Source organism: Neltuma alba, unplaced genomic scaffold (assembly GCF_004799145.2).
Source record: "Neltuma alba isolate B1F8T4 unplaced genomic scaffold, ASM479914v2 tig00006737_pilon, whole genome shotgun sequence".
Taxonomy (NCBI): domain Eukaryota; kingdom Viridiplantae; phylum Streptophyta; class Magnoliopsida; order Fabales; family Fabaceae; genus Neltuma; species Neltuma alba.
This window is the reverse complement of record NW_021634564.1, coordinates 1-14,815: the sequence shown is the minus strand read 5'-3', so window position 1 is coordinate 14,815 and position 14,815 is coordinate 1. Positions and strand designations below refer to the sequence as shown.

Genomic DNA, 14,815 nt, shown 5'->3' with positions numbered 1-14,815 from the left:
TCCAAGGCAATTCAAGTCCTGGAGGGAACTAACTTTTCCTGATCTCTTAATTTAACAGTGAAATCCACAACAGAAGATACAGATAAAATCCACATGCAAATTCAACAAGCAAGGCACTCAGGCCAATATACGTAATACATTACATTTACAAGCACAAGGCATTATCCCAAAAGTGCATATTTCTCCTCTAATTCCATATGAAATTTTTTTTTTAAAGTCTTTTTTTAATACTGACATAATTAGTCTAAAATAATATTTTGTACTATTAATGTGTTATCTTAACGGTAATTAATCATATTTCGCTTTAGAAAATTGATTTCATTGTCGTTATTTATCCTGCTGTCCTTCTCGTTTCTGTTTTTATTATTGGTCATAGGATGACTTCTTATAATCTAAGCCCTTTATATGCTTAAAATCATTTTGAATTTCAACGTTTAAAATACTTATAATCATATAAAACTCATCCTAAAATATTAAGACTTAATCATAAACATATAAAAGTCTCTAAAAACATTTAAAAAAATAAGCGCAACATCTAAATTACAAATTATTAAAAAATAAAAAATTCACGTAGACTGGACCGAACCAATCCAAGTGGTTTGATCACGTGGTTCGAAACGCAATTCAAGTCAACCAACCAGTCTAATCCAGTCTAGTCTAATTTAATTATATAATTTACTTGGATTGGACTGGTCCGTACCATCGGATTTTTGAACACCTTATGAAGGATATTTTTCAATTACGTTGCGTTCGCTCATTGGCCAATGGCCATATTCGCATACTGCGCCTCGTGCCATGGCAATTTGACCCGATCTAATTCATTCTTTCTCCAGTCAAACAAACGCTGCCTATGTAATTAATCACATCCAACTAATTAAAAAATACTAAAAAAAAAACACAAGTCGTCTGTATAATTAATCGTATACATCTAAATGAAAAATCAAAATTTACTTGTTGAGGTTGAAAGCAGATTGTTACTGAGTGATCATAGGGCATTAGATATAGAGAAACAAAATGCTCATTGGCATAGCTGATACTTCTGTACCATTAAATTAAGTGTGCTAGGAACTAATTTTAATTATTTACTTATAATGTAGGGAATTAATGAAATATCGCCTGATTAACATATGTCGATAATTCCTAGGAGAGGTTTGAATTAAGAATTTTTTTTCTTTTCTTTTTCTTTTTCTTTTTAACACTCTTCCCTTCAGAAGTCTTGTTTGAAGTCGTCGTCCATCACGCTAATTAATTTGTTCAGCACATGCGAGCGTGGTTTGGAGTTGCCACTCGGCAATTCAATCCTATCCAACATAGCATTTACTGCCACTTTTACCCCTCCGTTGGTAATTAGCAAATACTCTTCCAGTCTTAAATATAAAACTCTTTTTATAATATAAATTATATTATAAAAATAGTTTTATATTTAAAATTGGAGGAGTATAATTATATAAATATTATTCTCTATTTTACAAGCTAATTTCCAGGAAAAAAAATCCTTTAAATACTATCTCTAATCGTTCCAAGTACTAGCGTAAGATTTCAATTCATGTTGTGGTTTTTAAATTGTAATTTGTTCTTTAAAACATCTCTATTAATTACATACATGAAAAAAATTTCATTCAAAGATAAACATAAATAACAAAAATATTTTTAAAAAATCAACTCATATTTATTATAAATAATTAAATAATTTTCTTAAAGTAACTCTTAATATGCGGTAGTATATATAAAATCCAATCCACCACTCACATTACTTATTAAGAGGAATGTAGGCTTATTTATTCAACTATTTTTTTTTTTTTGGGTAGAATTAGCCCGTAATACATGCTAACTTCTCAACACGATGGCTTGATAGATAATACACAGATGTTTATAAACCAAGTTTCACCAAGAATTTTCTCATCTTTGATGAGAACGTCAAAAATCAAATACTCCATCCTTACTTTGTTTGAATTTATTATGATGAAAGCTACAAATCCTGTTGCTCAATTTGTATTCACATACATATTCAATAAGAACAGGTTTTCAAACAACCATGACAGAATATTCAAAGACGAAAGTAAATCTTGAAGGAAAAAAAGAATTGAGGGTGAATGGATTAGCATTTGAAAAGATAGCCTATAGGTAATTTGACTTTTAAAAAAGTTAACTGAGTAAAAGTTAAATTGAATAATATGAATTGTATTTTGATTGAATTTTATAAAAGTTAGTTTGTAAAAATAAAATTGGATAAAAATTTATCTAGATTATGATTAAATAAAAGTAAGTTTAGTTTGTAAAGTTACTAAAATGAGTATAAGTTTTATTAGATAATAAAAAATAAAAAAAAATTTACATAATACAATGAATTTAAATTAGTAAGTTTAGTTTGTAAAATTATCAAAATAAGTATGAGTTTTATTAAATAATAAAAAATGATTAAAAAAATGAATTTACACCATATAATAAATTTAAATTATTTCAATGTAAAGGAGAAAATTTTCATGACTGAAATATATTTTAAAAAATTAGAGTTATTATAATTTTTTTGTAAATATAAAGTGAAACATAATTTTAAAAAATTCAAAATTATTTATGTATATATTGTGTGTACACAATATGAGAATTAAAATGGTGAATGATGTAAAATTATAAGTTTAAAATATCATAATAAAAAATGTCATATTTAATGGGTAAAATATGTTTAAATGGCTGAATTTTATTGGATTGATATTAGCACTAAGAAATATTAATCTAATGAAAGATAATTATGGGGATTGTGGTTGAAAACAAATGTTAGAAGAATGTTTAGCACAAATGATTTATTATCACATGAGATTAAGCAATCCTATATAGATGGGAGAGGAAAATTCCTCATGGTATTCTTCAATCCCACATATACAGATTTGTCTAATCTCAAGTATCATACAATTATTCATATTAAATATTTTTTTAATATAATTTTTCAGTCTCAATCTCAATCTTTATCTCTCATTTCTAATATTTGGTAGAGACCAATATGCTCATGTCGGCCGAGGGAGGGAGGGAGGGTCTTATCGGCTACACCTCCGATCACCGGCAAACAAGGTTGATTCCTATGGCCATGGCTACACTCACTGACCACCTTCACTTCCTTCTCGTGCCTTTAATGTCCCAAAGCCACTCACCCCCTTCACACAAATGGCTAAACTATTTTCAAGCCATGGCGTTACAGTCACCATCATCCTCACACCCTTCAATGCAGCTAAGTTCAATAGATCTCCAAGCACAAGCTTCCAACCTCAAAATTCATGCCCTCTCCTTTCCTTTTCCTTCCTCTCAAGTGGGATTGCCCCAGGGATGCGAGAATATAGATTCCCTTCATTCTCGCGTCAGGATTCAACATGCCCAGAGTCGTCTTTCCCATGACGAGCATGAATGGCGACGGCGACTACGACTGGTGACTGATCTACAGAGGAGAGGAGACGAGCTCGGCAGTGGCACTGGCAGAGAGAGTGACGGGAGACAGAGTGAGAAGCATGAGACGGGGGGACAAGCGTGAGACAAAAATGAGGGAGAGGAGAGAGAATAAAAGCCATAAGCAAGCAGGGAGCAGCTTCTCAGAACGCCGGATTGAAACCAACTTTTGGTCCACAAGTCATGTCCTAGCATGCGTTTGCTGAAACGGAAGCAAAGTCAATGATGGGAAGGTTAAAGAAGAAACCAGCGAAGAGATGAATAGTCATTCACCCCCACCATTTACTTCTTCCATCAGCTCAAGGATCAAACAGAAACTATGAGGGGAAATAGAGATCGCTGAAAAAGACATGAAAGAGGAACTTGTTTGTTAGAAACCAAGCAGCAGAAGAGAGAGATGGACAGAAGGGGAACCGCTGGTTTGGGATGTTGACCTGAAGTTACTGGTCTTACTTTGGATTTGTTCTCTGAAAGCAATGGAGGTGGAAACAACAGAATGGCCAAACGGATGTGAAGTAAAATCCAAGGCAAAATTCAAGTCCTGGAGGGAACTCACTTTTCCTGATCTCTTAATTTAACAGTGAAGTCCAAAACAGAAGATACAGATGAAATCCACATGCAAATTCAACAAGCATGGCACTTAGGCCAATATACATAATACATTACATTTACAAGCACAAGGCATCATCCCAAAAGTGCATATTTCTCCTCTAACTCCACATGAAATTTATTTTGTAAGTGTTTTTTTAATACTGACATAATTAGTCTCAAATAATATTTTGTACTATTAATGTATTATCTTAATGGTAATTAATCATATTTCGCTTTAGAAAATTGATTTCATTGTCGTCATTTATCCTGCTGTTCTTCTCGTTTCTGTTTTTATTATTGCTCATAGGATGACTTCTTATAATCTAAGCCCTTTATATGTTTAAAATCATTTTGAATTTTAAATTGCTTTTTAAAAATATTCTTAGCTTTGAATTTTCTTTAGAAAATTATTTTACTATGCCAAAAAGGGGAGACACAAATATGAAGGATATTTTTAAATTGCGTTGCCTTCGCTCATTGGCCAATGGCCATATTCGCATACTGCGCCACGTGCCATGGCGATTTGACCCGATCCCCCCGGTTCTTTCTCCGGTCAAACACAAGTTGCCCATATAATTAATCGTATCCAACTAATTAAAAAATAATAAAACACACAAATTGTCTGTATAATTAATCATATACAACTAAATGAAAAATCAAAATATACTTGTTGAAGTTGAAAGCAGAGTGTTCCTGAGTGATCGTATTAGATGATAGAGAAATAAAATACTCATTGATATAGCTGACACTTCTGTACCATTAAATTAAGTTAGCTAGGAACTAATTTTAATTATTTACTTATAACGTACGGCTTTAATGAAATATTGCCTGATTAACATTTGTCAATAATCCACAGGAGAGGTTTGAATTAAGAATCATTTTTCACATTCTTGCCTTCAGAAGTCAGACTTGTGTAGTTATTTCAGCTTATGCAAGCATTGTTTGAAGTCGTCATCCATCACTCTAATTAATTTGTTCCTCATATGCGAGTAGTTTGATGTGAATATAATTCATCTCGGAAAAAAAATCCGTTAAATAATATTTTTAATACTTAATATAAAAACTAGTTAGAGATTAAATTTAATCCTGAATTTATAATTCATTCTTTTAAATATCCCTATTAATAACACATCAAGAGATTTCCATTCAAAGATAGTCAGAAATAAAAACAAAATTTTAAAAAAATCAACTCATGCTAATAATATGCAAAATCCAGTCCACCACTCAAATTACTTACTAAGAGGGACGTAGGCTTATCTATTCAGTATTGATTTTTTTGGTAGAATCAGCCTGTAATATATGCTAACTTGTCATCATGACGGCTCAATAGATAATACACTGACGTTTATAGGCCAAGTTTCACCAAGAATTTTCTCATCTTTGCCGAGAACGTCAAAAATCAAATACCACAACCTTATTCTATTTGAATTTATTATGAGCAAAGTTACAAATCGTGTTGCTTAAGTATTCACATACAAATTCAATAAATAAGAACGGTTTTGAAACAACCATGACAGCATATTCAAAGACGAAAGTAAAGCTTCAAGTAAAAGAAAGAATCGGGTAATCAACGGATGACAACCAGTCCCCTTAAGGATAACAACCCTTCCTTGAAAGGTGACCAACACACCAAACCCCAGAATTCTTAGGAACTCATGAGGAGAAAACTCATGTTTTATATTAAATCAGATCGTATTTCTAAGTACTAGCTCTATTCACTAACCAATATTCCCGCAAGTAATTAACCTCTTATTTAGTCCACAAAAGAGATTATGGAGACAAAGACCCAACGGATCAGGAGAGAACGTTTTACTGGCAAATTCAAATGCTTCAAAGCAAGCTTCCAGACTAGCAAAAGCCGCTTGTGTTCACATGTACAAGTCATACCACATTCATGCAGTCATACTTAAATACTATATCCGTATATCACTCTATTTTTCAGAGAAAGACATCTCTATACGATGGCATAAAGAGCCACTCCTACTTAAATACCCTATGCGCGTGTGAAGACCATCGCCTTTGCAAGTTCTAGTCCTAAGTTCCGCCCAAACAGCTTTTCCACAATAGTTAATGCAAACTCCATGGAGGTCCCTGGTCCTCTGCTAGTAATAAGGTTGCCGTCAACCACAACCCTGTTTTCAACTTCGCTCTGATCTGATAACTTACTGCACATAGCAGGAAAGGCAGTAGCCTTCTTACCCTGTAACAAGGGCACAGAGTATCTCAGTTTTACAACATAATGCCGTGAATAAGCACATTCTGCACATCAAACAGGATTAATTCTAGTTTAAAATTCTACATCTATCATATCTACATATCTATTCTATATATATCGTAAAAATTATATAAAACCGCATTACTCATAAGTCATGAATAGCTCATCTTTGCACTTAGTATCCACAACCTAGGTCAGGGTAATTTTAGACACTTGCTATCTGGCATAATATCAACTGGATATCTCTAATAGCACATTAATTACTTTCATCTAATGAAAACAAGAGGGGGCAAATCCAGAAAACTTGTCAAGTTTTGTGTAAAGAACCTATGCCTTGAATCAAGATATGCAGTCGTTTCTCTTGTATTCCAATGAAGAGTTGGCCATATAGTGAAGATACATGTCATTTCATCAATATTTCCCAACGAGCTGTCCTTAGAATGAAGGTTGATCGACCCCAAAAAGAAAGGGAGGGGGGGGAGGTACCTTTAGCAAGCCATGGGGCTCCAGGACTAATGCTGGGGATGCACAAATCGCTCCATAATATCTGTTCGATTCTCTCTGCTTTTTCAGCAGACTGACCAGAGTTGCTGACTTTGCAAAAGCTTGGGCACCTCCAAGCCCACCCTGCAGACAGTGAATTATATTTACAACTTAAACAAATACTAGCTGGTGGCTACCATGGGCAAAACAAGATGCAAACTTACTGGCAGCACAATCAGGTCATATGTAAGTTTAGCTGCCTCATCAAGGAGCATGTCTGCCTCCAGTTTTACTTTCCGCGAAGCTAAAATCTCTACTTTGTCCTCAACAGAAGCAACTACAACATTTGCTTTTGCTCTTCGCAGAACATCAATGATAATGACAGCTTCCATTTCCTCAGTGCCATTAGCAATTGGTACAAGTACCTGAGAAGACAATGCAAATACAATAGCCAACCAAAGTCATTTTGGGGAAAAGAATGGCTACTGTTGCTATAAAATAACGAAAAAGTCAAATTCTCAATAGTTGACGAAGAAGAAGAAAGTCCAAAGCCGAAAACAAACCCTGGGGGGATTATCACATGTCCATTGGACTGGGTTTAGCTCAGTAAAAGTATATTCATCCCCATGATTGGATCGCATGACCTGAATTAAAAAATAAAACATGCAAATATCTTAATAATGCTCGCATTTGTATGTCAAAAAGCAGCTGCAACAAGCTCAATCTCATAAATAACCTGACCAGTTATTCAGTGGTATGAAATAAGAATTAAAATACATTGCAACTCTTCATTAGGATTTTGGAAGAAAGATTAGCAACTGCTAACTCATTCCTGGGAAATGCAAGTGCCAACCATCTAAACGAAACAAGAACCCTCTCAACCCTTTTTCTTATTCTTCCAGAAGCCCTGACTAGTGCTTCTTCGGGTCAATGTTCTTGCTGAATAGCAAAATCTATATGGCCTTTTTTTTTCCCTCTTAAAAACGGGAGAAAAAAAAAAAACTGCTAGAATTATCAAGAAGTAAGTCTTCACCAGTGGACCAGCAACTTCGTTCGCCTTCTCCTTTCCATATAACTGCTCAACCAGTGCAACGCCAAAGTCCATGGTAGTGCCTGGTGCACGGCTTGTCACAACTCTTCCATCCAGCTGCACTATTGATTCAACAGCAGTCGCATGAGATGCCAATTTATCCATAAATGATGGATGGCCAGTTGCCTGTCAGATTACATTACACCCATTACCACAAATCCATCATTCATTTGATTTGTTAGAACCTACAAGAGCACATAACTCATTGTGGGTTCTAAAAAGGTTAATGTCAAGTAATCAGCCAACTTACCTTCAGACCCTTCAGCAAACCCCATGATCCAAGTACGATGGCAGGAGCAGCGCATACTGCAGCATAAAGCCGTCCATCTGCAACGTGCTTTTTCACTAAGCTTTCCAAAGTTTCACAGTCTCTGAGATTATCCACACCTGGAACACCTCCCTATCGTAGAAGAACTTCAGAGAACTCGAAATTAAGAGACTGAACAATACACAGAACAGAATTTTGCTCTCTTTTTTTCCCATCAAAACTCAAATGCAAAGATTTATTTCACGTTATACATTTTGTCGGCTGGGTCAAGTGAGTCGGAGACAATCAAAATAACTTCTACGGCACAGCAAACAGCGATAAGGACGAAATCGATGATCAAACATAATCAAGACTCAGAAAGAGGAATGTACAGGTAAAGCGACAAGGTCGAAAGCAGTATTAGCAACATCAGAGACAGGAGCATCGGCGATGATCTTGACGCCATGTAGAGCTTCAACACGAAGCTGCTTCCCAGCAGAAGCAACGACAACGTCAGCTCCCGATCGTCGGAGAACATCGATCGTAATCACAGCCTCCATAGGCTCCGAGCCATTGGCAATCGGAACCAGAACCTGACAATTCCCCCACCCCAAACAAGAGCAATCTCGGCATCAGTGATCGATCCCACTACGACAAAGTTTTAAATGAAACAGAAGAAGGAAGAGAGGCTTGGTTTACCTTTCGAGCAGTGGAAGCCATGGCTGTTGCAGATGCAGAGACAGAGATAAAGCGTTTCTTGAGAAGGGCGGGCTTGGGAGTGAAGCTGGAAAAGGAAAGAGGGAGTTCTAGAATTGAGTAACGCAAAGCCATTTTATGCTTCAGCGTGATACTGTGTGAGGGACTGGGAGATCCGTGGGTGCGGATAACTCGCATCTTGGGTTCGAGCTTGGGTCTTGCCAACACGTATCTCATTGATGTTGATTAGCTGCTGTGATTTTGCCACGTAAAAAGATACCAAATTTAACTGATCTGATTTTGCCACGTAAGAAGACGAGAGAATCACGCCCTGCAATGGCAATGCATTGCCCTTTTGCTCGTTAGCTCCTCTTCGTTGAATATTTGGCTTGGGCTCACGTTTTTGTGTCAGCTGATCGAACGAGGTCCAAGTTGCATATATGAATATTTTTTAACATCTAGTTCTATAAAATTATCTTTTTATCACCAACAAGGATTCATATGGAAAAAAATTAGCATGTTTTATTAAAATAATATGATGACAAATATCTTAAAAAATTATGCCATACTTTTTTTAAAAGAAAAGGCATGAAAATATCAATATATTTAGCATTTTATTTATAGTGTATTCAGTACTTGATACATTAGTTTTGGTGAATGATATAATTAAATAATAACATTCAAGGAGTGTTAGGTAAACTAAAAAATAATACTCTTCCGGTCCTTAATATAAGACCCATTTAACTAATTTGATTAGATTAAGGAAGTTAGGTAAGTTAGTTAATTGTAATAAATATGACACGTTTTTCCTAAAACACCATAATCTACCCCCTCTCCTTCTTCTACTTGATTATGGTTGAGGGAGTATCCATAGGGGTAATTTAGGGATTATTGATAAATATGAGAAATGGGTCTTATATTTAGGACCAAAACCAACTCAATAATTGGGTCCTATATTAAGGACCGGAGGAGTATTAAAATATTGAGTATACCATAAATAAAATTAAAATACTAGATGTTATGAGAATATATCCTCCTAATTATAAGACCTTACTATTTGAGGATTAGTTATTTATAATAAATAAGTATCCTAAAATATAGTATAAAATATTATTAAAATTATCTTGGAAATGCATAAATAGAGTCTTATAATTATTCTTGTCTTTAATCATACTATCAAAGCCTTGCATCTTATTTTGTTTTAATCATAAATTGTAATATTGGGGAAATAACTCCCATTCTGTCAATCTAGTAGGTTCATTGAAAGCCAATCACATTGCCCGTGATGTCATAATTAAGCTCCATTATTGGTAATTGCTCCGCTACTATATGCTACTATTAAACAACGTTATCTTCGTCCCCCACAAAAAGAAACCCTGCCATTTTATTAATCCTTAAATACTGCAAAAACGGCAAGGCGGGCCTGAACGTAATTGTCTTGGTGTTCCCTCCCCGCTCCCAACGATCACTTAAAAAATTAGTTTGCCGTGTATCAATCATATGAAATCCTATCAGGTTTAAAAAAAAAAAATCATATGAAATATTATGAATTTTCCAATGAATCCAAAGTGGATAGACTATTCTGGAATTTTATTAAACATTTTTGTTGGCCATGTAATAAATATATATCCCTTTCTGAAAGTCTAAATAAATGTAATACTGGCTCATAAAATTATACCCTATAAAATAAATCATTAAGAACTTTTCTTGATATTTAATTACACGGATTATTTTTATAAAAGGTGCACTTAAATTTTTTTTTCTAAAAATATTTCATCGTCTTAACTATCACATAAAAAATTATACTACTTCCGGTCCTTATTATAAAAGCTAGTTGATTAATTTGAGTATATTAAAAAAAACTAGTTAAATTAATTATTTGTAATAAATATGTGTTGTCTTTCATTAAATATTCTTACTAATAAAGTGCATTAATTAGAGTTATCATTATTATAAAGACTATCTTAAAAAAAACATGAGAGACAAATCAAAATAGATTATAATCTTATATTTAGAATCAAAATAAAAATTAAATTAGTTTTTATATTAAAAACCGGAGGTATAGTATCATTAATTACATATGTTGGAGGTTAACATCCATTACTTTTACTATCATGTTGAGAATAAATTCCGTTAGTCAAAACAATTTATTATTCTTAGTAATGGTAATAAATTGAAGAAGAGATTTTGGAGCTTGTGTGCATTTATATTTTTTCCTAAAAAGGAAACATAAATATCTATACTGTAACTAATGCAATAAATCAATAATGAAAATATTATAACATTCTACTAAAAAAAATGTTATAACGAAAAAAAAAGAAGAAGAAGAATTCTAGAAAATTTTATTTTCTTTCAGAAAAGGAGAAGAAACTCCACTTTTTGAGCTCATCTGCAATGCCCATGGAAGGGGTTAAACTTGAATAAAAGCAGCCACAAAGGGACAAAGTTAAGTGGAAATGGGAGCGTACAAGTCGATGACACTCTCACTCATGGCCTCATGGAAAGTGCTTTGAGAGAGAGAGAGAGAAGGAGCTCTTAGAGAGGGAGAGCGGTTTCTGCCATCTGCTCCGCTTTGGAAACAACATTTCGTTCGCTGCCGGTGCCGATGAGGTTTGGTGTGCTTTTGAGAATGAAGCTAATGCAATCTGTATCAGCTTTTTCGTCCAGTTTCTTCTGCTAGGGAACCCTAATTGTGGAGTCCGGTCATCGTGGAGAATGCACTGCCAAGGTTGCTGGAATTTCTGGTCCTTACTTGTTTGTTGACATGCATGCCAAGTTCGATGAATGTGGACATGGAAGGTGGATTGTGGATCTCTTTATCTGAAATTTGAGCTGTAAAGGTCATGATTCTCACTGAAATGTGAAGCTGATGAGCTTTTGTGCTTTTCATTTTCTGGTTCTTCTTGCATTTCTGAATTTTCTCTGTGTATTGACTCTGTGATCCTCTGGGATCAATGCATGCGGGTGAGATGGTTCAATTTTGTCACAGGATTCATGTTTTCTTCGTTTCTCTGTGTTTGCCTGTCTCATTGGAACGTCTTGTTCAATCAATGAGTGTTCGATCTTGCATGCCCACTGTTTCGCTCCCAGTGTTTTAACTCAGTAGCTCGCATGCTGTTCTGGCTTAAAAATGGCTTGAATATGAAGTTATGTTTGTTTCTGAAAATGTTATAGATGAGTTTTGGTGCTTATCGAAAGCACAAGAACTTCTGCTTATATTCCATAAACAATGTCTTGGTAACTTGGACACCGTATAAAAAGCATAAGAACTTCAGCTTATATTACATAAACCATGTTTTAGTAACTTGGATACAGTTTAAAATTGAAGCAAATTATAGTCTATTAGAAAATATTTTTACTTCTTTCGAGTTGCATCCAGGATGTTAATGCATTCTATTTACCTTATTATGTCAATCATACGCTTAGACCAGCGATTAGAAAAACTTTTGATATTTTTCTTGGGATAAGAAAAATGAAACGAAAAATATTTATCATCAACTCACGAAGGTTTGTGTGGGAAAAAGATGCGCATATTGTAATTTGCCAGGCTTACAAGGACACACTGCATCGTTGTCTAGTTTCCAAAATTATTTTGGTTCATTTTAACGTGATGCATTACTACTTGGTAATTCCTGTCATGCAACACGAGCCATCCTCCTTTCCTCTTTCAGGCCTATGTGAAACCGCCTCTGCCAAGAAAAAGGAAAATAGTGTAAAACCTATGTTGATTTTCACAGCATTACATGTCCTTTGCAAACAATTCCTTTTGTACTGAGTTAATTGCATCATTCCGAGATCGTCAAAATCCAAGCGACTTCTTTTTTTTTGGGCTGAGCTTAGTAACAGTTAAGGGAGTAGGTTGTGGGAAAACAATATGTTGACAGTTTATGCTTGATAGAATCGCATCATATAGAAACGGTGTCACCTTTTTGCTGTGCTTGGCCATTTTTGAATTGCGTGTTGATGTGTCCAGAATAATATTACAAACTTTGAATCACCATGACAGAATTGGTGATTATCATATTTTGGTGCGTTTTTACCAGTTTCATATTTAGACTTTTAAATTCTTCTTCTTCTTTTTGTGTTTATGTTTAGTTTTGCCTTGCTTTTTGTTTGAACCCTTGTTTCAGTAATTTTTGCTTCATATTCTTATATTGAGGTGATGAGACTTTTTTTTTTTTAGGTTGGTTTATAACATGCCAGAGCTGGGTTTTTATGATGGCAGCAACATGCAGAACCGGTAAGCAAAGGTTGTAAATAACTAGAACAGTATTCACTGTAAGAGATGATACAAAACAAAGAAATAGAGGATTTATATGATGACAGCTTTGAAGGTTCTAATGATGAAAGACGGATTTTTACTGAGGTATTTTTCAGTAAAGACAGTGTTCAGCCTAGTCAGAGGTGTCTGGTTACTGGAGTCATCAACTTTGAATGTGAATCTAGTAAAAACACAAATATTTCACTCTGCTCCAGCAATGAAAACTCAGTTTTAACAAGCCCCTCTTCTTCAAAAGTGACCCATTCTGAGGATGATTGTGATGTGGTTCAGAATTTCAACGAGACCGCTCTTGATTCTGTGCCTGAGAGATTCAATTATGAAGGCCCAAATCATGAGGATGTAAATGTCAAACGCATGAAATTTTCCCTGCATCAACTACCCTGTAGTAGATCCAATTTCAAAAAGGTTTTGAATTCACCAACACTTCTAAAAGAATATGTTACTGACGTGTCTGGTGCTGTTACAGACTTTGATAGTAAACCACTTTCTCTTCGTTTAGTTGAATCATCAAAGAATGGTGTGATATCTAGTTGCTATCTGTTGAGGCATAGCATGATGCTGAACAAAAAAAGAGCTAAGGATGGTGTAGATGTTTCAAATTGTAAAAAAACCTCTGCAGATGGAAATTTGGCCAAAGAAGTAGCTACAAGTAAAGTGACTGCTTCTCCTGTTTCCCAAGAGAGTTTCGCAAATAGGCTTGCAGTAACAAGTTCATCAATCACTGCTGTGGAGAAATCTGGATCTCATTTGCAACTTGAGGAGATGCCTAAAGGATCTTTATCCTATGTTGTGGATAAGTCAAATTTATCATTGACACCTGAACTTAAGAAGGACCCCCGTGATTTATTGCATTACCGTTGTGTGCAGTTGCTTATGATGGCAGGATGGTCTATTGAAAAGCGTAAGAGACCTTGTAGACGCTACTTTGAGTCAGTCTATTGGACACCAGAAGGAAGGCCAGTTCGTGAGTTTATAAAAGCTTGGAGGTTATGTGGTCAGTTTTTGTCTGCTGACAAATACAATTCGATGCAGGATAATTGTAAAGAATGGACTGATATTAGTCAATTCTGGTCTGATCTATCCAGTGCATTGATAAATGTTGAAAAGGCAATGAGCCAGTCAGAGCCTGCTGCCATGCTAGCTTATCAGTGGTGGCTCCTGGACCCTTTTGTAGTAGTAATTTTTGTTAAACGAAAGATTGGTGCACTGAAAAAGGGGGAGCTAGTGAGGGTGAGTCGAAGTATAGTTTCTAGAAATTATAGGATGGCATGTACTACCAAAAGTTCAACTTGGAAGGATACTTCTGCAGCTCGATTTGATCTGAAACATGACTCAGCTTTTCTTTTTGATTCTGCTACTGCCACAACATCTCTGCTCAACTACCATGCCAGTAATCAGAAAACCGGGGATGGAAATAACGTAGGATATGAACAGACAATTAATGGGGTAATAAAACTACCAATATATGAAAGCAATAGCATTATTAACCAGGAAGAGATGTACTTAGAACACAATGCTGACGGCATAGGAAATCAATGTAGGAAAGTATCTGTGTATGAAAGGAGTAGTCTTGGTGTAGGCTTGTTACCTGATGACGGGTTGGGTTTTACTGGTACAACGGTCAAGTGCTTGTACTTCCAATGTTACTATAACTTCTGGAAATTCAAATCAGGTATTTAGAGGGCTTGAGGTAAACACTTCTCTGGAGAGCAATGTTAGAAATTTTGAAAGCTCTGATCAAAAGTACTCGGAAAATTTGTTGGAAACAAGCAAGAT

General features: G+C 35.0%; 2 protein-coding genes across 2 annotated transcripts; one reads left to right on the top strand and one right to left on the bottom strand.

The window, feature by feature from the left end:
- Positions 1 to 5,796: 5,796 nt before the first annotated feature.
- LOC114751002 (protein DJ-1 homolog B) lies at positions 5,797 to 8,901 on the bottom strand. Its single transcript, XM_028939653.1, has 8 exons — positions 8,761 to 8,901; positions 8,454 to 8,654; positions 8,065 to 8,214; positions 7,758 to 7,940; positions 7,288 to 7,368; positions 6,949 to 7,149; positions 6,728 to 6,868; positions 5,797 to 6,226 (listed from the first exon to the last, which is right to left on the bottom strand). Exons 1-8 carry the CDS (start codon positions 8,890 to 8,892, stop codon positions 6,020 to 6,022), a joined length of 1,296 nt encoding a protein of 431 aa, XP_028795486.1. The 5' UTR covers positions 8,893 to 8,901; the 3' UTR covers positions 5,797 to 6,019.
- Positions 8,902 to 11,234: 2,333 nt separating this feature from the next.
- On the top strand, positions 11,235 to 14,711 carry LOC114751004 (increased DNA methylation 1-like; the record flags this gene model as incomplete). The annotated part of the gene is made up of 2 exons (XM_028939659.1): positions 11,235 to 11,485; positions 12,961 to 14,711. A coding segment is annotated over exon 2 (1,669 nt), but the record flags the coding sequence as incomplete, so codon positions are not given.
- Positions 14,712 to 14,815: the final 104 nt, after the last annotated feature.

Bases quoted from the DNA above. Each gene is read 5' to 3' on its own strand.
- LOC114751002 (XM_028939653.1), bottom strand. From the start codon at position 8,892: ATGGCTTTGCGTTACTCAATTCTAGAACTCCCTCTTTCCTTTTCCAGC. The intron at 8,655-8,760 runs GTAAACCAAGCC...GGGAATTGTCAG, and splicing joins TGGCTTCCACTGCTCGAAAG to GTTCTGGTTCCGATTGCCAA. The intron at 7,941-8,064 runs GTAAGTTGGCTG...GTAATCTGACAG, and splicing joins GTTTGCTGAAGGGTCTGAAG to GCAACTGGCCATCCATCATT.